The 21,777-nt window shown below is 27.2% G+C and overlaps 2 protein-coding genes across 2 annotated transcripts; both read left to right on the top strand.

The window, feature by feature from the left end:
• Positions 1–10,618: 10,618 nt before the first annotated feature.
• LOC101220573 (protein STRICTOSIDINE SYNTHASE-LIKE 10) lies at positions 10,619–13,617 on the top strand. Its single transcript, XM_004136595.3, has 3 exons — positions 10,619–11,080; positions 12,278–12,541; positions 12,832–13,617. The coding sequence occupies exons 1-3, from the start codon at positions 10,779–10,781 to the stop codon at positions 13,394–13,396; spliced, it is 1,131 nt and encodes a 376-aa protein (XP_004136643.1). The 5' UTR covers positions 10,619–10,778; the 3' UTR covers positions 13,397–13,617.
• Positions 13,618–16,966: 3,349 nt separating this feature from the next.
• Positions 16,967–20,590, top strand: LOC101214621 (protein STRICTOSIDINE SYNTHASE-LIKE 2). Its single transcript, XM_004136731.3, has 3 exons — positions 16,967–17,324; positions 19,089–19,379; positions 19,902–20,590. Exons 1-3 carry the CDS (start codon positions 17,053–17,055, stop codon positions 20,473–20,475), a joined length of 1,137 nt encoding a protein of 378 aa, XP_004136779.1. The 5' UTR covers positions 16,967–17,052; the 3' UTR covers positions 20,476–20,590.
• The last annotated feature ends 1,187 nt before the right edge of the window (positions 20,591–21,777 follow it).

Here is a 21,777-nt window from a genome sequence, read left to right as displayed (position 1 = left end):
AGTAAATTTAGTTCTTAAAATTATAAAAACGTATGGAAAAATAGGCTAAATATGATGTTATTGCACGAATAAAAATAATTGACAATGCACCTCAATTATCAGAATTATACTCATTTTGATTGTTTATAAAGTGACCTAGTATTTAATATTTCAAAATACTCCTCTTGTTATTTTGAAGTTATTTGCACATCTTACAAATAAAAAGTTGGTAGGAACATGCAATTAGTTATTTTGGTATTTTCTTTCTATTCGTATCTTTACTTTCAAATAATGAGTTTTTTTTTTTTTTCAGATTGATTAATACTGTAATTAGATTTTATTTCTCCTTAATTTTGATCTTTTATATTTTAATTAATTAAATAACTCTTATTACCTATTTTTAATTTTATACCTAAAAAATGGACTAAAATTAAAATTAGAAAGAATAAAAAACCAACAATCAATAGTAGTGGTTAGAATTGGTATTCCAAACTTAAACCAAAGAGGTATGATCATCGTTAGGAATAATTTGGAGACCACACAAAATGCCTGAAGTTTATTCAAACCAATCAATTTTTAAAAATTAGCATTCTTTTAGCAAATACCAATTCACATTTTCATTCTCTCTTTTTCCTCCTTGAAAAATATGTCCAGTGTAGACAAAATTAGTTTTAAAGAGCATTATATATTGATGTTTCTATATTTTCTTTTATTTAATAAAACTACATGTACATCTTTCAAAATATTACAGTTTTATATTTGAAATTTAAGTGTTATTTTAATTTCAATATTTATATTCCTAACCTCAAATTTTTACTAATCAATTTAAACTATTGTGACGTGACATTTTAAATTTTATTTTAACTATAACGAGAGAATAGTAAAACGTTATACAATTAATTAAAACAGACACTAATTAGCACTAATAACTAAAACTGAAGATTAGTTTTAGAAGGATATTACCCGTTTATTAATTAAGTACTAAAGTATCTACAAACTTAACCATTACTAATTCATTTACATATTTATTAATCATTATAAATAATATAATTGACTTTGGTTCGAAATTTTGTGACTAACGATTATTTTTAGCTACCAACCTTTTAAAAACAATTGAATATAAAAACTATGAATCGTATTATGCTAGATTTATAAAATCAAATTGTACGTGTTTCTTACTTCTAATCAAACCTTACTAACAAAAACAAAAAGTATATTTCTAGATTGGTTTTTTCTTTCTTTTTTTTTTATTTCTCGTAAAATTGTCCACTAAAATTTTAGAATATCTTATATTTTTCTTGTTAACAATATTTATATGCGGACATTTTTAAAAAAATAGCAAAATGATGAAACTATTTTAAATATACTTATTTTGTAAATTATATATATATATATTTTGTCCATGTCAATCTCTCGTTTATATATTTAGTTAAGTGATATCTGGTTGAAAGTGAATAAGATCTTAATAAATTAAGCTTAAACAATACATAGTTTTCATAATCATATACATTTATAGGGGAAAAAACAAAAGCTTATTAATCACCAAATCATAACAAAGAGGAGAAAAGAAAAATAGAGAGAAATCATTTTGACAGTGACTTGGGTTTCAAATCAAAATTTATAAATTAACTTCCTTTTCGAGTTTAAAGTCATCTTATTCACATATAAGTCAGCCCCACACAAAGATTCACCCATTAAAGATGAAAGATTTGAAAATTGTGACATTTAACTGTTACCCACATTATAACCAAATAAATAAAACTATCTAATAATATACTCATAAAATCAATACACACAATATTTTATTTCTCTTAACAAACTTAACACTCCATTATTGTTGGATCATTTTCAAATCATCAATTTCTTTCAATTAACTATTTAATCATATTTAACATAAAGTAGAAAAGATGAAATAACACTATAACGTATCTTAGGCGCATGTGAATAAAGTATCCATATCATATTCTTTTAATTTCATTAAGTATGCAAACTATCAATTAAACAAATAATTGTATGTACTTTAGTAGATAACAATATTAATTACTATTTAAAGAATGATTGTTTGATCTTCCTCTCACAATAAATGGTAATTAAAAAAAAAAAAAAAAACTCCATCCATAGGATACATTAATAATGCATTCCTTTATACATTTGCTACCACTATATAATTATAGTTATTGCTTTTCATATTTTTGTAAACTATCTACTACAACCTCCATTGATTATAGGATTGTGAGAGTTTGAAACAAGAATGTTAAATTATGAAAGTGCTAACTCCGAAAAATTACTTTCATCTAATTCATATATTCTTAATTAAGTGTTAACTATTTAATATATATATATATGATTTTTTTAAAAAGTTGATTTATATTAATTGTTTCCAAAGTTGCCAACAAATGTAAAAGAGGAAGGAAAAAAAGAAGACAATGCATGAATTTCAAGAAGATATATAATTTGTGAGTTTAATTTAATTTGATCTAATTACTTTTTCCAGCCGTCTGTCCTTTTAACAAAATTATGTTTTGAGGTGAGGTCAAGTCATGTAAAGTAATTTTTTTCTTTTAATTTTATTTTCACAAGTCAACAAGTTCGTTCTACTTAATTTTAAATCAATGTATTTATTACAATGTTTCTTCTTTCAAGATATATTACATACATTAATAAAATTGATGTTATAGGTAAGCTATACAAACAAATTTTTTAATTTTTAATTTCACATGTATCCAAACATTTTCAAAAATAGCAAAATATTGAAACTATTTGCATAATATAACAAAAATTCAATTAGAGATAACAATTTCTCTTAAAATAATTATTATTTATATTAATGATATTTTGTTTCTCCTTTATGATCAATGTAATACATTTTGTGATATAATAAAACCGCCCAGCAAATAATTAAAAGAAATTATCATACATTTTCTAATTTAGAAGTCTTCATCTTCAAAAACAAAATTGTCAAAAATAGAATAATTGATAAATAAAGAGAAAAAAAAAAGTCTTTTTAATGATTTTGTTTGTCATTTTTTATATTTTTATTTTCAATGAATGACATTTTTCTCTCTCCTCTAATTTTGGCCCTCCTCCCATATAATAATAATAAAAAAAAGAATTTTGTTTTAGTGATATAAACATTTAAATAGAAATATGGAGTGTTAAACTTTATTAATAATATATATATATTGGAATTTATTTTGATAGTTTGATTTGAGAATGGTTAAAATCTTTTGATTTGTTTCCGTATTTTGCGGTTTGATTTGATGGCATTATGAAATGAAATATGTGAAAAGTGTTTATGATGCTTTTTATTTATTTGTAGTCAATGCCTTCCTACATTATTCCTTTTTCTAATTTTCCTTCCCCATTAATAGACCATCACTTACGTCTATTCAAAACTTATGTCTCCACAACATATCAAACACACTTTATATATATATATAATCTTTACCCTTCTAACGTGAATCTATAATCTTTACTCCATTCCATATTATAATTTTAATCTAATAGTATCATAACTTCCCTCGTTTAAATACAAAAAAAAATTAAAGTAAAACAATTTTATTTTATTTAATTGAGATTTAAAATATATCTGTAAAAACAAATAATTTCAAGAGAGGAGTTAATGGAATAGAGGAGGACGATCACAATATAAACCACATATATATCTTATCCCATCTTGAAAATATCTATAAGTGAAACAATTACTACTATTTTAATCGTTGATTTAATCTCAACCTTTCGTTTTGAATTTTTTGAGTTATTAAAAAATGCTTGTAGGGTTTATTTCTTTATCAAACGTGGAGAAATCATAGTAACGACAACATATTTAAATTTGGTAGAAGTTGTGTTCAAGAATTGCACATGACATTCTTTTCATTTTAATTTTCTTTTTAGAGAGTAATATGGAATGGTAGCCACACGTTTGAAATGTATGTAGTATAACCTATTGCGAAAACAATCGTCTTGTTTACTGTGTACACATGTGTTGATATTTAACTCACACACTTTTAGTACTTGTTATTGTTTTGATATTTTTCTTCAAGTTGTCCTTCGTTTAAATGTATTAAGTAGGAATTATCGAGTATCAAATTACATTAATTAATCAAAAAAAGAAGCTAGAGAAAAAAATCAACAAATAAAACAAGCAACAAACAACGAGAAATGAAAAATATCAACAACCATTTTTGTAATTTATTTCAATATATAACACACAAGCAAAAATGTATATAAATTATAATTGAATTAACCCTAACAAACACTGATTATTGGTACTCATGCATATTGAATGAAAGTTCGAAAAAGAATTGCAACAAAAGGAATATAACACACGGATATTGTGCTCTAATTTTTCATACCTTTCCTCATAAGTTTTTTATATACTTTTCAAAATATTTTCCTATGAACTAATCTAGAAAAGTGACGGAATAAAATAGATATATAAAGAATTGTATCAAACGTTTTATACATACAAGTTTTCTTAAACCACGTTACGTCTCTTTTGTATAGAACATACAAATTCCACTAAAAAAATGTTTCATATTTTAATTTCTCGTTGTAAGATTTGATTATTAACTTTTTAACACAATTAATACGTGTCAAAGTTTCGGGTTTCTTAACTATTTGTCAATGATAGAAAAAATGATCTTAGTTGAACATTTACAACTTCATATCTTTTACTAAAAAAAGAACCCTTAACGTTCTTTTAGGTAAACAAAAAGATCTTAAACACATTCTTATTATAAGCTCCAATAATACAACATTAGTAATTAATTAATTAAATTAATTATTCTCTTTTATTAATACAACTCAATAACACTCCACTCTAGACATATAACTTTGAAATATAGTTACATTTTTATGCATGACAACCATACAGTAAATTTATGTCCATAGCTATAATTGATCACTAAATGCAAGTAATTATTATCTCTCTTAAGAAAAAAAAATTGTAATTACCTACTTAATCAACATATTATACCTTAAGTATCGTAAAAAAAAAAAAACAGATAAATGCTAAACAAACTTAGCCCAAAGAAAACCATCTAAATATATAACTTTAACCTAACTTCCAAAAATCAATCCACTAAGTATATAAAATATACTTAATACATACATACATATATATGTATTTTATTGGTTGTAATCTCAAGTTGTAGCTGACACCATGAAATCAAGGAGTATCAAATTTTTTAATGACAACATGAATAAAATCAGGTAAATTCCAAAAATACAATGTTTTTTAAATATATAAATAAACATCATATTAATATGGAGAAACTTTTCCCTAAGTTGTTTTTATTATTTTAATTGTAACAACATTATTAAATCATAAAAGCACAAGTCTAATGCTTTCACATGGAAACTTTGAAAAGTATTTCTTTAAACAGCACGTCATTAGATAATCATATAATTTCTTTTTTCCTTAAAAAGTTATGATAACTTTACCTTTTTATTTTATTAATTTGTAAGATGGTTATTTTATATATATAAATTAAACTAAATATATCTTAATTTCAATTGCTAATTGCTCCAAAAATATATAAGTGCACATTATTGCAAAATTTACTTTGTTTACAAATTCCATCAACCTCGAAATAAATTAGGTATTATCATTTATGCAAAAAAAAAAAAAAAGAATTATAAAAGAATGTTCTTTTACTCATGTAATTTGATAAATGTGTGAAAATTCCTTGCACAAAATTCAAACACATTTTACTTTTGGAAAAAAATTAGAAACAGTGTATCTCTTAAACCATTTTGGTATGTCAAAAAGTAGATAACAAAATATAAATGAAGTAAAAAAAGTTTATAATAAATAAATAAATAACTATTTAAATGAGAATTTGATTTTTTAAGAAACATTTTAGAATCTTACTTTTGAAGAAAAATAATTTTAAAAAAATCTATAGTTGGTACTTGAGACGGTACGAAAAGATATAATATAATGATAATAGAAAGTTTTATCATTTTAATTTCTTTTTTCGCTTTCAATTTTCCTTTCTAATTTACCAAATTAAACAGCTTGTTTTTCAAAATTTAATTTCAAAAAACAAAAAACAAAAAAGTTACCCAACATTTTTTTTTTTTGGTTTCGTAATTCATACATATATAATACAAAATTTGTGGGGGGAAATGATGAAGAATTAGAGGGCCCCCAAAATTGGTATATGAAAAAATAAGTGTGTGATAGGACATACACAGACATATATATAAGAATCATACAATAATCCAATAGTAATTTAAATGGAAAACTATGTTTCCCAGAATCCCTTCAAACTCTTAACTTTTAAACAACATTATATGGATGCCTTTGTTTTGTCCTTTCCTTTTCTTCCCAACCAAAAAACCCATCATTCTCTCTCCCTTTTCTTTCATCAATAATGGATGCCTTTCCTTCCCTCCATCTTTCTTACTCTAATAATATGGACCCTCCCATTATTCCTAACCTCTCTCTTTCTTCTTCATTTTAATTTTAAAACCATATATCATCAATAACATTTTAATTCTTCACTTGACTCCACTTCTTCTTAATTCTTATAATTAGTTGTTTTTAAACACCAATTAATTGTAACAAATAATTTAGACAGTAAACTTTTAAATAAGAAAGTGTGTATATATATATATATATATATATTAGTTTTGATATTTTAAAAAAATTGAAAGTAAAATAAGAGAGAATTTGGATTGGTTTAGGAAACCTCAATCCATGAATCAAGATTTTGTGTACTTCATCGAATTTCTTGAATGGAGGAATGTGATGAAGATGAATTAAATAAAAATTCCCCATGTGATGGATGATGTCATTTCTTCTATTCCTTAAGCTAACTATGAATCAACCCTTTTCCAAATAATAATGGTATACAAATACACGACTAAAATTTATCAATAATTGACTTCTATTGTTGATAGACTCTTATAATCTATTAGCGATAAACTTTTATCGATTTTATTATATTTGTAATTTTTTAAAAATGTTATTATTGCATATTAATATTTTAAACTTAATTGTTATATTTGCAACTATTTATAATAATTGATGTTTTATCTATTGAGTCAATTTACAATCGAGCTTTTGTTATGTTGTATATACCTTCACTTTCGTTCCTATAAATATAAAATTATAACACACAAACTGCAAATCTTTTAATAAATGTTTGAACACAAATCTTCCTCGATCATTTGTTTAAATTATGAATCATTCAATGTTAAATTAACCATTTTTTTTATCTATTCTCTTTCCTCAAATGTTTTCAGAAATCTAAAAAACATATTTAAAACCTACAAAAAATTAATAGTTTGTTTACTAAAACTATTTTGTAACCTTTTTTTTTTGTAATTTTACATTTTTTTACGATTTATTATAGCAAATTGAACCTAAATCTTGAATTAAATCTTGAATTGTGCTAAAGTATAATTGTTCTTCTTCTTCCTTAGAATAATGATTGTGTTTTAAATAGTCATTTCAAATCCGAAGCTACTTATAATCTTCGACTCATAAATAGTCATTTCAAATCCAAAGCTACTTTTCATTTGGAGAAAAAAAAAAGTAGTTTTTTGTTTTAGTTTTTATTTTCAAAATTTAAACTTTTAAACCTTTTAGCTACCTATAAATTTTATTGTGATTTTGTTATCCTTTTATTATAATTTTTTTAAAAAAGTAAGATAGTTTTTTTAATTAATCAAATATTTTAAATGATAAAATTGTTTAAATATTTTCAAATATAATAAAAATAACAAATTGACAAAATCGAATAAACTTATGATATTATTGTATGTATGAAAAGAACCCACCACTGTTATATATATATATATATATGTGTATTAATATTTTAGTAGCTTCTAGTTATATATTTTAACATAATTTATTTGTTTTTTTATTCTAGATTTTTTTTAAAAATGAAACATTATATTAACGACTTTATTTTTCTTACAAAATTGATTTTTATTTTAGAAAGGAAAATATTGAAAGTAAAACTAATGCTCTATTCCTCGTTTTGGTTATAGTTTTTTCTTTAAACTACCGTTAGCATAGTATTTTAATACAAAAATTATATAGAAACTATCATGATATTAAAGTTTAGGATTTAAACTTCTGAATTCATATATATATATATATATAAAGTATTCATGTGATAGAGTTATCTTTTAAGATTGAGATCATGAAACTCAGAAACCAAATATTTTCATCATTAATTTGTTGCCAAAATAATAATAAAGAAAATGGAATTATGGGTTAGAGAACAACTCTAAAGGGCAAACAGTATAATACAATATTCCTCAAATACCTTTTGGAAACCCCTTGGAGTCACCAAATCAATCTCAAAATTCCAACTTAATTTAGCTTTCTCATCACATGCTAATCAATTAAGTATCATTTTAACAAGAGAATATATGACCCAATATTTGCTTGCATTTATATTCCAAAATAAGATTTAATTTTATGACTTTATAATGTACAGATTTAGTAGGGGATATTTATTACATATCTTCATAATGTTTTCAAATTAATTAATTTTTAGATATTCAACATTATAGTTTGAGATCATATGATGGTACAGTCAACTATAAAGCTTCAAAAAATTATGGCGTTGAATAGTCCATTTTAGTATATTATGTTATTAAAAACGTGGGTTGATTTCAAAAATTGGATTATTTTAGAATTTAGTGTTACTCATGTGTACATTTTTCCAAAATTTGTATATATATATATATATATAAATAATAATTTTGAAGCTTCTAAAATTATGACAACAAAACCTGAATCATTAATTAAGGCTTTATTAGGGAATGGAGTTGAAACTATATATTATATAATCGAATTATACGAACTGGCTTTTTTATATTTGAAAAATGTATTACTTAAAAAAGACCATAAAACATATGTTGACTTTAGTATTTATAATTACTATGTTTTTTAAAAATATTCATTGACTAAAATATATTCTATTTTATAGGCTCTTAGATTTATTTTGTTTCTAAGTTTTGAAAATTTTGAATAAGTTTGATGTGAGTGTCACGAAAAATGTTAGAGGTTTAGATTTGAGATTTATGGACATACTTTAGAATAGATATTTATATAAAATTGAGGGACTAAAGTTGTAACTTTTATCGAATTCACTTTAGTGCACCTTTTGGGCTTGGGCTTTGAATGGTGGCCCATATACTAACTTTTCATTTTATTTGGAAGCCCATATTGAAGTTTAGTTGCTATTACATTAGATAGCTTTTTTTTTATTAAAAATTTCTTATTTCTCCGTATAATAACGTCTCTTGTGTAGTAAATATGGTGTAGTCGAGGAATCAATTAAATTAAGCTGAATTTGATTCAGCACATTATTTAAAATCTTCATCAACTCCATCAAATTTGATTATGCTGCTATACTATAAAGTTTCTTAACTATAACAAGTAAATAATCAAGGTTATGTTTGACAATGAGCCAACAATCGTCGAGTCTCACACGTTTTAATGTTCTCCAAATTATTTAGATGAAATTGATTTATAATTTGTTTTATTACCTTTTTTATATATATTTATTACATAATAACATAGCATAGAATTTATAGAAAAAATTAGATGGGGAAACCAAAGCATTATAAATTTACTTGGTTGTAACAAATATGTATTTTTTTTTTATTTTTTTGTAAAGATACTTTTCTTAATTTTATAAAAGCAAACTTTAGTAGATGAAATAATGCAAAAGCATTGGCATCAAATTCTTTTTTCTACTCATAAAATCAAAATAAAGTGATATATTCAAAAATCTTAAAAGGTTTCAAAACTTTTCTAATTTGGCCATCGACAAGATCTGATCCAATGACATATCATCTTTTTAACTATTTTTTCCTTGAAAAGACTAAAAGATAGAACTTTCAATACATTCCAAAACTAAATCCAACACATTTAAAACATTCATAGTAAAGAGATTTACTTAAAATAACACCATTTTTAATTTTAATAACATTCAATCCTTTTTCAAGCCCAAAATTAAAAATGAGGGATTCAAAAGTTGGAGAGATTAAAATATAAAATTAAAAAAAATCGATAATACTATTTTAATCTCTATACTTTTGACTAAAATGGGTATGTGTTCATATCCTTTGAAAATGATTATTTTGAACCATATCTTTTTAACTTTTTGTTGTGTTCTTGATACTTTTAAAAAGAAACTCTCTCTCTTTCTATTTTTATTTCTTAAGGAACCAAAACTATCATTTAAAGAAGCCTAAGAATCAAAACGCAGGCGTCCTTACCTGAAACCAAAGTCCATTTGTTTCAAGGAAGGAAGAGTGTGACCTATAAAAAAACCCTTCACACTTGTGTGATTCTAGTTCGTGCTAGTCTCCTTCTTTGGCCCATCATGATTTGTCTTGGTTCTAGTCCAACATTTTGAAAATACAAAACCAAGTACAAACGCAAAAACTAACCGAACTAATATTAAAGTTAAAAAGTTAATAAATTCAAAGATGTTCAAAATTTGAAGTTCCATATTTATTACACTTAAAAGAAAATTAGCTACTACTGTTTCAAAAGATCAATAGTTCAATCTCCCAACCCGAAAATGGTTGCACTAAATAATAGAAAGTAAGGTTGAAAATAGAATAAAGGTTGTTAGAAAGTAGAATACTAAAATAAGGTTTTGGAAGGAAAAAAAATCAATATTTTCACCTTTGATCTTTGTGAGAGACTTATTGTAAAGTCCGTCTTTCCACTCTCACCACCCATTCCCTTTTCTACCGGATCCACTTTCCCCCCACCATTTTCATTCCTCCATTCACACAATCACACCAAATCAAATTCAATGTATTCCATGCTTACATTCTTTGTGGCGGCCACTGTTGCTGCCCTTGTTGCTATCATCTTCTCCCTCCAAACCCCTTTTCTCAAGCTCGAACAGGTCTTTGCGCCGCCGCACATTCCTGGAACCCACGATTATCTTCGTTCCGCCAACGTTATTCCTCTCACTGGAGCAATCGGACCGGAGAGTTTGATTTTTGACCAGAATGGTGAAGGTCCCTACACTGGGGTTGCTGATGGCCGGATTCTCAAGTGGCAAGGTGATGGCCGTGGCTGGACTGATTTCGCTGTTACTAGCTCTCAGAGGTACAATTTTATCATTATCTTGTTGTCCAATTGTATATTGGTTAATTAATTTTGGGTTTTGATTTTTTACAAAAATTGTTTAAGGGGAGGTTTTTTTAAGCTAAATATTCTGTAATATGATCATGGAATGGTGTTGCTTGGCTGGACCTTTGTTGTTGTTATTATTATTATTATTTTAAGCAGGATCATTGTTGAATTCTTGTTTTTATATAAAATATTTGGAGATGGCTGATTAATCACTTGTTTTTCCTTTAATAAAAATGGTGAACACACACATGCTAGATGTTTTGGTTGGACTTTTGGAGTTATTTTATGTTTGGGAGTGATTTTGAGATATAGATATAAATATAGATGGAATATGTTCTGGTTGGACTTTTTAATGTAATGTTGTAAGATAAGCTTGGTTTGGAGAATTGATTTTCAAATTCTCCTGCCTGGACCTGGTCTTTGTTTTCTTCTTGCTCTTTGCCATAAAGCCCATTTCAGGAGGATTTGGGGGCAGAGTCAACTACCTCTAGTGCCCTTATAATTGGATATCAAGTTGTTGAGGAATCATTTCAAGGCCTTGTTTTTCATGTGTCTGGGACTCTGGGTGAGTTGCTCTGGTCTCAAAACTTTTTTATAAATAAAAAAGAACTATCACAGGTTTAAATCGCTCAGCTCATTTTTCTCAGTGAATAGATTTTATCCCTTCATAGTATTTGCCTGGCTTAGTATCATGAAAGGGCTGGGCATGACTATCCCACCTACCAAAGCCAAAAACTCAGGTTTTTGGAATCAAATAAGATCTGTTGGAGATTGAAACGGGATTGACACTAGGAAAGGGCAAATCAAAACCGTCTCTTAGGCCTGCCAAAAAAAGTTTGGTTAAGTGGTAATGACATGACCTCTGTCCCTAAAGGTTGAAGGTTCAATTCCCCGCCTTGGAGCTTTTAAAATCAAACTATCTCCTCAGCCTAAGAAAACATCTTTATGCTCCTATAGAATTTGAGCCAATGACGTTGGATTTGAACTTTGAAGTACTTCACTTTCTGCCTCATACATTTCTTTGTACTATGAAAATGTCTGTTTTGTCTTTAGATGTGCATGTTTGTGTTTTGCTTGCTGGAAACAGGGTTGTGCATATTTATTGTTTAGCAAATATTGTTCATTTTTCACGTTTCCCTTGTTGATTCATTTTGTTTTATGTCCTCGAAGGAGTGAGTGTGTTCGCCCATTTGCACCTGAATTGGAGCATGTTTGTGGGAGGCCATTAGGACTGCGTTTTGATAAGACAACTGGAGATCTCTACATCGCTGATGCCTATCTCGGTCTTCATGTTGTGGGACCTAGTGGAGGTTTGGCAACAAAACTTGTAAGTGAATTTGAAGGCAAGCCACTTCGTTTCACAAATGATCTTGATATTGATGAGGACAACGATATCATATACTTTACTGACAGTAGTACAGTTTTCCAAAGAAGGTAACTCAGACTCAAACATACCTCATTTTAGCAACTGATCTTTAAAGTAGAAAAATCTGATTAATGAATCTGAAATTTCTGACTTTTAAATTTTAATTTATTTGTTAGTTCAACTAAACTTATATGTTTCTAAATGTCACTGGTCACCTCTCTTTAGCATAACACTTCACTAAATTTGAAACTGGAACTGCTTATAGTATTACAGTTACCGCAATCTGAAATTCATAGTCCATTAACTGGCTGTGGTGTTCTTGTTAAACTTTGGTTTTGATGAATGTTTACATTTGAAGACAGTTCATGGCGTCGATATTGAGCGGAGATAGTACGGGAAGGTTATTTAAGTATCATCGAGCTAGTAAGCAAGTTACGGTTTTATTACAAGGCCTTGCATTTGCCAATGGTATTGCATTAAGCAAAGACCATTCCTACGTGCTTGTGGTTGAGTCTACCTCTGGCAGGATTCTCAGATTTTGGCTTCAAGGTACTGAAGCAGGAAATTTTGATGTTCTTGCTCGGCTTCCAGGCTTTCCTGACAACATTAGAAGGAATCCGAAAGGTGAATATTGGGTTGCTTTGCATTCGAAAAAGGGAATTATTGGGAACTTGGTTACTTCAACATCTTGGTTTGGGAAACTTCTGTTGAAGCTTCCAATTGATTTCAAGCGATTGCATGGGTTGTTGGTGGGAGGGAAGGCCCATGCAACTGCTATTAGGTTGAGTGAGGAAGGAGAGGTTTTGGAGGTTTTAGAAGATTGTGAAGGAAACACTTTGAAGTTCATTAGTGAAGTTGAAGAGAAGGATGGAAAACTGTGGTTCGGATCGGTTTTAATGCCGTTCATTGGTGTTTATGAATAAAAATAGGCTTGTTTTCCTAAGCTATTTCTCGAAACACGATTCGAGTAGATAGTAATTTTCACTCTCGCTTCTTCTTCCTCTTGTAATTTTAGTTTTTTCCCTTTTTGAAATAGATAAACTTTCACGTAGAAGATCATAAAAATGGCTTTGGAAGAAAGCTGGAGCTCTCTTGGTGATCTAACTTCTGGTTAATATATTAATGGATTTTGAAACTTTCTTCATTTTGGTCTTGTGTTTAAGAGATTGTGGTTTAAATTTCAAAATATTGTTCATAACTTTTAAGCATCGTTGTGGAGTGTATATATATACACACACATATATTTATTAGGTACATATAGTTACTGAACATTTAAATTAAAATCTATCAAGTTGCTAACCTTCAAAAACTTTTATTTTATTTTATGAAAAAACCCTTAAAAACTTTTGTTAACATTATTGTACTGTTGGGTTTGTTCATAAACAATGTAATTTTATTTATAAGAACGAAATATTTTGTGCTGTCTCATTTTAATCATACACTAAAATAATTTTCTTTTTCATTCTTTTTTTTTATTCTGGATTAAAATTAAAATTGTGTCTACTAAAATCGAAAATGGTTTTAATTTAAAAAAATTTAGAGCCTTATTAATACAAAATTAAAAGCGGAATATTACTTTTTCATTTTGATTATTTTAAAGTCTATCTTATAAATGAAGCTGCATAAATAGCATTACAAATTGAACACAAGATGAATCTTCCTAATTGTCTTCCAAATTAATTTAGTACAAAAATTAAAGAGCATTCATTCTAATTAATATTTGTTCCCTATTGTTTGTAGGTATGGCACATCTAGCTAGCAAATAACTAACTAAACACAATAGTGCATACAACAATATTTTGTTGCAAAAATACATGTATAGGATTATTTTGAAACATAGTAGTATAATATCACTGTAGATGAACTTTACCAAACCATTGTTTGATAATAGTAGTCTATCTGTTGGTAATGTATTAATAGAATAAATACACAGTTGAAGAATTTCTAAAGTTGCATATCTACAAACTCATAGACAAATAAAATGACACACTAATAATGTCAATAAATGTTTGTGTTTATGATAATTACATACAACAATCCTATCGGGCATTGATGGTGTGTTAATGTGAAGACATGTAGCAAACTAACATGGTGTAGATAAATTAATTAATGACCCGAGATGCTAATTCTACTTTACACCTATTTCGAAAAATTCAAAGAGTCAAAACTTACTATAGGGATGAATTTCATGATGTATACATACAAATATATACTTGTAAAATCATATTAATACTCGATAAATTTGAGTGTTTGTTGGTAAGAGATGCAATTGATTAGAAACATCTATATCTTAACTAAAGTATAGTTTTTCTCCGTACTTATTTTCTTTTTATTTCAAATGTAATTAATTCCAGGTAATTATGTTTTACACTTGATTTTGTTTTTCTAAGTAAAACAACTAAAGAGTAGAAGATCCGACATTTAACCTCTAAAGATAGAAAGTTTATTTTAGTTACGTTGAGTGTTAACTTTGACAACCATTTTATTATGTATGTATGACTCCTGAAAATTTTATAAATTAATTTTAAATCTATATACAAAAATTTAATTAAATTTAAGATGAGGTGTTTTGAAAGTGAGGTAAAGTGATTTTTGTAATCAATGGTAGATGAAAGTAGCAAAGAGCCTATACTATCAACCTCCATTTTTGGCAAGCTTTACAAGTTCAAGGTTTTCAAAAACTATTTACTTTTTATAATTAAAGCTTTGCCTCAATTTTTAAATAGATAGAAAGTAGATAATAAAATTAAAATATTGATAACTTTAATTTTCAAAAATGAAATGGTTATAAATAGAATAGTTTCATTTTTTCTTTATCAGAATTAATTAAGTATTATACTTTCATATATGAATATTTATGTTTTATTGTTATCTAATAATTCATCGGAATATTTTTAAAATCCAACATAAGATTTAATTCTTTTTTAAAAAAGATTGTTTTTGAATTTGGACTACAAATTTAAATGTTTAATTAGAAAATTTTAAAGGGTTTTAATTTGGTGGGAGAGAATAAATATAATTTCCAACCTACTAGAAATGAAGCACTTCATATTACTTTTGAAAATTCACAATTTTCCATGTAACTCTTTTATTCCATTAGATATTTTTTAGGGATAATATTTGAGTGTATGTGCAAGATCATTTTTAAAATTATATAAATATAGCAACTTGTATTAATGATAAATTTCTATAGTTGGTAGTTTCTTATGGTCTATTAATGACGGATCAATATTTACAATATGATCTATCAGTGATACATTTTAATAAATTTTGTTATTTTTGTAATTTTATTTGTTAAATACTAATCATTTGAATCTAATCGTTAAATTTGTAATTGTCACTTACTACTACATGACAAATGAAAAATTATTGTTTCTTTATTTTTAAAAATTACTTTCAGTTTTTTTGGTCAGTTATGCATAGTTTGACTAGTGGACTACATGAATTATAAAAAGATAGGTAGAGTCATGAATGGTTTGTTACTTGTTTTTTTCTTTTTACCTTATACATAGGGGTAGATGAGCCACACTCTTTTGCATGATAAAAATAGCGATAGAAATGAATTCCTTCCCTTTAACAAAGAGAGGTTCTCTTTTTACCCGTGTGGTACTTAGTTTAGTAGGTTAATCAAACTCTAGATTTTAAATTCCTACCGCACCAAACAAACACTAATATTAACTATGATGATTCCCCAAATTTGGAGGAATATAATTGAATGCGAAATTATTGCAAAAATGTGGTCGCATTCGATTGACTACTAAGATGATGAGAGAGATTAAATTAAAAGAAAAATTACACGAGATAAAAAAATATAAATCAACGATAGAAAGAAAAAGAAGAAAAATGAAAATGGTGAAATTCCAAAAGAAAAATTAGAAAAGTTATATTTTATTTAACACAAAAGTAGTAAATTTTACAAAATATTTACAACATATAACAAAATATATGCTACAGTGATAGAAGTCTATCGATGACTATCATAGATAGAATCTAACATTTTGCTATAACTTATAAATATTTTAATTTATTTTGCTATTTTAAAAAATGTTTATACACAAAATATATAAAATTTAAGTGTGTATTCAAGATACAAAAGGAAGTTTACAAAAAATAGTAAAAGAAATTAGTCACTTACATTTTTTAAATTACAAAAATAATAAATTATCAAATCAAATTTACAATGTATAAAAAAAGTTACAAGCTGTTTTTTTTGTATCGATTTATTTATTGTTATTAGCTAATGAAAATTCTCAAATACAAACATATAAATTAAGTACAAAGAAGTTGGCAAATTTTAGATAGAAGTTGAGAGAGTTTATTTTAACTCAATGCCCCAAATAGTTTATAGGGTTTCCCAATCCCCGAAATGAAAGAATGTAAAAACAATAGATAGAGTTAAAGCGAAAGACGAAAATAACCCCCATTACAAAACGTGCCAACTGCTAAACACAATCCCAACGTTTTTTCTAAACTACAAAACTGCCACTGCTCCGCCTTCAAAACAGAATAAACACATCCTCACACTTCTCCTCCTCCTCAAATTCTTTTCTCTCTCTCTCTTTCTCTCATTACAAGAGCAATGAACTTCAATTTCTGCCTCAACGCAACCGCCCTCTCCGCCCTCTTCGCCCTACTCGCCATCAACATCACCAGATTTTCCCTGCCACCGGAGACCACTTTCGATCATTGGAAAACGGAATACGTGCCGATTCACGGTGCCGTTGGGCCGGAGAGCTTCGCCTTCGACAGTTCTGGCGGCGGACCTTACACCGGCATCTCCGACGGCCGAATTATCAAATGGCTGCCCCAACAACAAACCTGGATTGATTTCGCCGTTACTTCTTCAAACAGGTAATTTCAACTCTCTGTTTTTTTGCTTTTTTTTCTTCTTTCTTCTAATTATTTAATCAAATGCACGTTTGAGTTTATTTTATTTGTGTATATATATATTTTGTTGATGTTCTTGTCCAAATTTAAATTATTATGTTTAGAATTGTAATCAGTATTTTTAATATTTGTTTTTTTTTTCTTTTTGTTAAAAGTTTTCTCTTATTATTTTTGCTTAGGCAACACACATTGGTCCTTTTTTTCATTGTTTTTCTTTTTAAAATCTCTAATTTTCTCTCATATGTTCTTCTCTAAAACTAAAAGTATTGATACTATATTAGCTCACATGAATCAATGTCATAATTGAATTTATTTTATTTATTGACTTTTGAGTGTTCCAAAACAATTTTAAAAGCCTAATACAATAGATTAACAAAATTAAAACTTAGACCTATCACATTTGAGCTTAGGTTTGAATTCTTCCATTTTAACTTCCAATTCACACCATACATGTTCGATTGAAATATATTTAGTATGAGATTTATAATTATATAAATTAAACTTTTGTTTTTAAATCAATTAAAACATTTGGGTAGAATTTCTTTTGAGATTCACCCATGATCGAACTCTAGTGGTATAAAATGAATAAGTTTACACGCGTATAAGAGAATTATTTAATTGACATGAATTATTATTTTTACTCCATCTTTATCCATCAATCTATATGGATTAATTTAACGATACAAAATTAAAATTAATCACTAATATAAATTATTATTTTCCATCAATTTTTATCCATCAACATTTATAAAGTATTAGTTTAAAGTTTTAATTAATACAACATTTGGTCACTGATACAACCTTTAGGGTAGAAAGGCTATTTTTCTAAAATCTATAATGTAAGGATAAGATTATGAAGTGAATTATTATTGGTTCCATACTAATAATTATGTGTGATAGTACCTTTGAAAAAAAATGTGGCTGTTGGCTCTTTGCTGGTAGATCTATGATTGATAATTTTTGTCCCAAAGGGAGAAAAAGAGTTGGAAATAGAAATGTTATTACTATTTCATAGGAATTAAGAGGATGGGTTTAATTTAATTTTTTTATTAGGCTGAGATGTCAAAGTAGAAACAGCTTTTCAAAGAATAGCAAAGGAATCTCACATTATTAATGTTATATAATGTTTGATTTGATTTTGATTAGTTGGACAAAAAATATTAAATTAACAAATAGGGTTGGATTATTTCAGGACTTGTTTTTCTTCATCTTATTCAAAATTACATTAAATTAATAACAAATATTAAATTCTATTACGATTTTGGCCTCTCGTTTTGCATGATCTCCACGTGTAAGTTACGTTTTGTCACTTTTCTTGGTTCGTCACACATTTTTATGTGGTGATATATTTCCAGCTACATTGTTGGGTTCTAATTATATGAAATTTCTTAAATTTATACATTTCATTTACTTAATTTGTTATTAATATGTGTAATTTTCCAAAATTTAATCAAAATGGAAAGTTTTAGGTTGAAATGAAAATATTTAATCGTCAAAATTATTCTTTTTCCTTTATATATTAATTAAACTATTGCAAATACATATTTGTTAGATATATTAATTGGCACAAGAATATATAATTTGTTTGATTTTGCTTAGTTTGGATTCTCTATTTAATTTCAATCATTATATGTCGTTCATTTGAAGGTTTTATTGAATGTAATTTGAATACGAATTCGTAATTTAATGGCTGATTAAAAACTAAATGATAAAAATGAAAAATAACAGAACAGGTTGTGAAGAAAGAGAGAGAAGGGAGGAAAGAGAAGAGAGATGTGGGAGGCCATTAGGCCTCAAATTCAAAGACAGTGGCGATGGCGATCAATTGTACATTGCTGATGCATACATGGGATTGCTTCGAGTTGGCTCTAATGGGGGTTTGGCCGAAAGGCTTGATTTTCAGACGCGAGAGGATCAACTTCGTGGGTTTGATTCATTAACCTTTGCAAATGGCTTGGACATTGATCAATTCTCTGGAGTTGTCTATTTCACTGATAGCTCTTCTCACTATCAAAGAAGGTAGTTCTTTCTCTCTCACTTTCGTACGTCAAGTCTCATAGTCTCTAAACTAGTCCTCGAAACAAAACATTCGACCTATCTTCTTTGAAGGCTGCAGTGGTCGTTGTTGAAGTATAAGTAGTTTAGTTTTTGTACCTTAAATGTCCAATTTTGGTGTTTATGAATAATTTTGTGCTCGATAAATACACGATATGTTTTTTAAAAAAGCTAACGAATCTATTACACAGTGATTTTATAAAATGTTAGAATAAATTGAAAGACTTACAAGTAGATGCAAGATTTAAATTAAGTAATATATATCACACACACATGCACTTTTAGCTCAAAGACCTGTTCTATGTTTAATAGCCATTTAGTTTGTGAAAATGAAGCTTATATAAATACATGGTTTTTTCATCCTTATTTGTTTATGGAAAAAAACAAACAAACAGACAAATAATTTAATACATTTTTTTTTTATAAAAAAAGGCTAGAAAATTCAAATACACTGACCAAGCCATCAAAGATTTGTTTTTTTGGCAGGAACTTTGCATCTTCGGTATTAAGTGGAGACAATACAGGAAGGCTAATGAAATATGATCCAAAAACCAAACAACTATCTCTTCTCTTAGCAAACCTTTCATTTCCAAATGGAGTTTCACTGAGCAAAAACGGCGACTTCCTTCTACTCGCCGAGACGACCAAGTGCAGGATTCTCAAGTACTGGCTAAAGACTGTAAAAGCCGGGAGCTACGACGTAATCGCTGAGCTCCCTGGCTTCCCAGACAACATAAAAGCGAGTCGTCGAGGTGGGTTTTGGGTTGGAATTCACTCGAGAAAACGGGGATCGTTGAGGTTGATATTATCTCAACCTTGGATAGGGAAGGTGCTATTGAAGCTACCTTTGGATATAGATAAAGTGCATTCATTTTTAGGAAAATGGATAAAGAATGGTGGGATTGGAATGAGAGTTAGTGAAGAAGGTGAAGTAATGGAGATTATTGAAGGCAAAGGAGATTTGAAATGGAAGTCTTTTTCTGAAGTGGAAGAAAGAGAGGATGGTGTTGTTTGGATTGGCTCTATTAATACTCCTTTTGCTGCTAAGATTAAGATGTGAACAAAAAAATAATTAAACAATAACGATTCATTCCATCTTTTAAATTTAACCGTCAATTTGGGTATAGTTCAACAATTACAAGTTAATTAACTAAGGTATATAAGAGTTTCCAACACTTCAGTTTGTTGAACTTTTTTTAAAAAGAAAGTTTTACATTGCCAAAATTTTCTTCCTTTTCTCTATTTTTCTGTTTCAATAAATAATGTAGAGGTTGTAGCTGATCAAAGGTAATTGACGTATCATACACTTATAAAAATAAAAATTTGAGGATGTTCGATTGTTTCCATCCTTTTAAAAATTAATTTTATTTTTTGACATTAACCAACCATTTGAATAAAAGAAAGTTTCCAACTTTCCATTTTGGGGAGTCATAAGTCATAACATGATGATTTTCTATTATTGTTGTTGTAAAGAGGTAGATTTGGACTTAAAATATTCGGACTAATTCTTAGAAATTCACAACACCGTTTATTATACAAACTTTTAATTATAAATGAAGTATATAATAGATTTTTTTTATATCAGTAATAACATTCATAATTTTATAAAATAATTATGTGCCTATACATATATAAACATAATTAGATTTTAGAAGAAACAAATTTAAATTATGAAACAATGATATTGTCTATCACCATTTGAATAAAGTGTATTGTCATAACGGACATTTGTATTGAATGAATTATTATATAAACATACCTTTTACTTATATACTTTGATTTTAGTTTTAGTTATCATTTATCTGCAGTAATAATTAAGAAGAGTTGAAAGACTATCAAATAATATCAATCATCTAAGTCAAAGTTATCATTTAACATTTGACACAAATATTACAAAGAAAAAAAAAGTCTAGAAAAACGAGGGACTCTTGATCGACGGAAGAAGAGCAATTTTAATGAGCAAATGCAACACCTGAAGATGCATCCAAGCAATCATTTGTTTTACAAACGAAATTCAAGTGGTTTTATATGTATTCTTTTTATAAATACGTTATTTGAGATTGGTAGTAATTTTATAGTTCAACTATAATGAGATTAAATCAAATCATTAACTTTCAAATTTGAATAACAATAATTATAAAAGAATAATGATTATCCAAATGGTGTATGTATATATATTTTATTATTATAATTAAGATCAATTGGATTCTCAACATGAAAGAAAGCAAGCTTCACAAATGAAATAGATAAAAAAAAAAAAAAAAAAAAAACTATCCCCTTTGAATTGATTATGAATGACAAAATTAAGGATAATGAGAAGTTAATTAAGTATAATTCTTTTAAATTAATCAACATCAAAGAT

Source organism: Cucumis sativus, chromosome 3, assembly GCF_000004075.3.
Source record: "Cucumis sativus cultivar 9930 chromosome 3, Cucumber_9930_V3, whole genome shotgun sequence".
NCBI lineage: Eukaryota > Viridiplantae > Streptophyta > Magnoliopsida > Cucurbitales > Cucurbitaceae > Cucumis > Cucumis sativus.
The sequence above is the reverse complement of the archived record's forward strand: the minus strand, read 5'-3'. Positions and strand labels throughout refer to the sequence as shown.

What these genes read in the sequence shown, in the direction of transcription:
- LOC101220573 (XM_004136595.3), top strand. Translation starts at nt 10,779, where the DNA reads ATGTATTCCATGCTTACATTCTTTGTGGCGGCCACTGTTGCTGCCCTT. An exon ending in GCTGTTACTAGCTCTCAGAG is followed by an intron (nt 11,081 to 12,277) that starts GTACAATTTTAT and finishes ATGTCCTCGAAG; the next exon opens with GAGTGAGTGTGTTCGCCCAT. An exon ending in AGTACAGTTTTCCAAAGAAG is followed by an intron (nt 12,542 to 12,831) that starts GTAACTCAGACT and finishes TTACATTTGAAG; the next exon opens with ACAGTTCATGGCGTCGATAT.
- LOC101214621 (XM_004136731.3), top strand. Translation starts at nt 17,053, where the DNA reads ATGAACTTCAATTTCTGCCTCAACGCAACCGCCCTCTCCGCCCTCTTC. An exon ending in GCCGTTACTTCTTCAAACAG is followed by an intron (nt 17,325 to 19,088) that starts GTAATTTCAACT and finishes GAAAAATAACAG; the next exon opens with AACAGGTTGTGAAGAAAGAG. An exon ending in TCTTCTCACTATCAAAGAAG is followed by an intron (nt 19,380 to 19,901) that starts GTAGTTCTTTCT and finishes TTTTTTTGGCAG; the next exon opens with GAACTTTGCATCTTCGGTAT.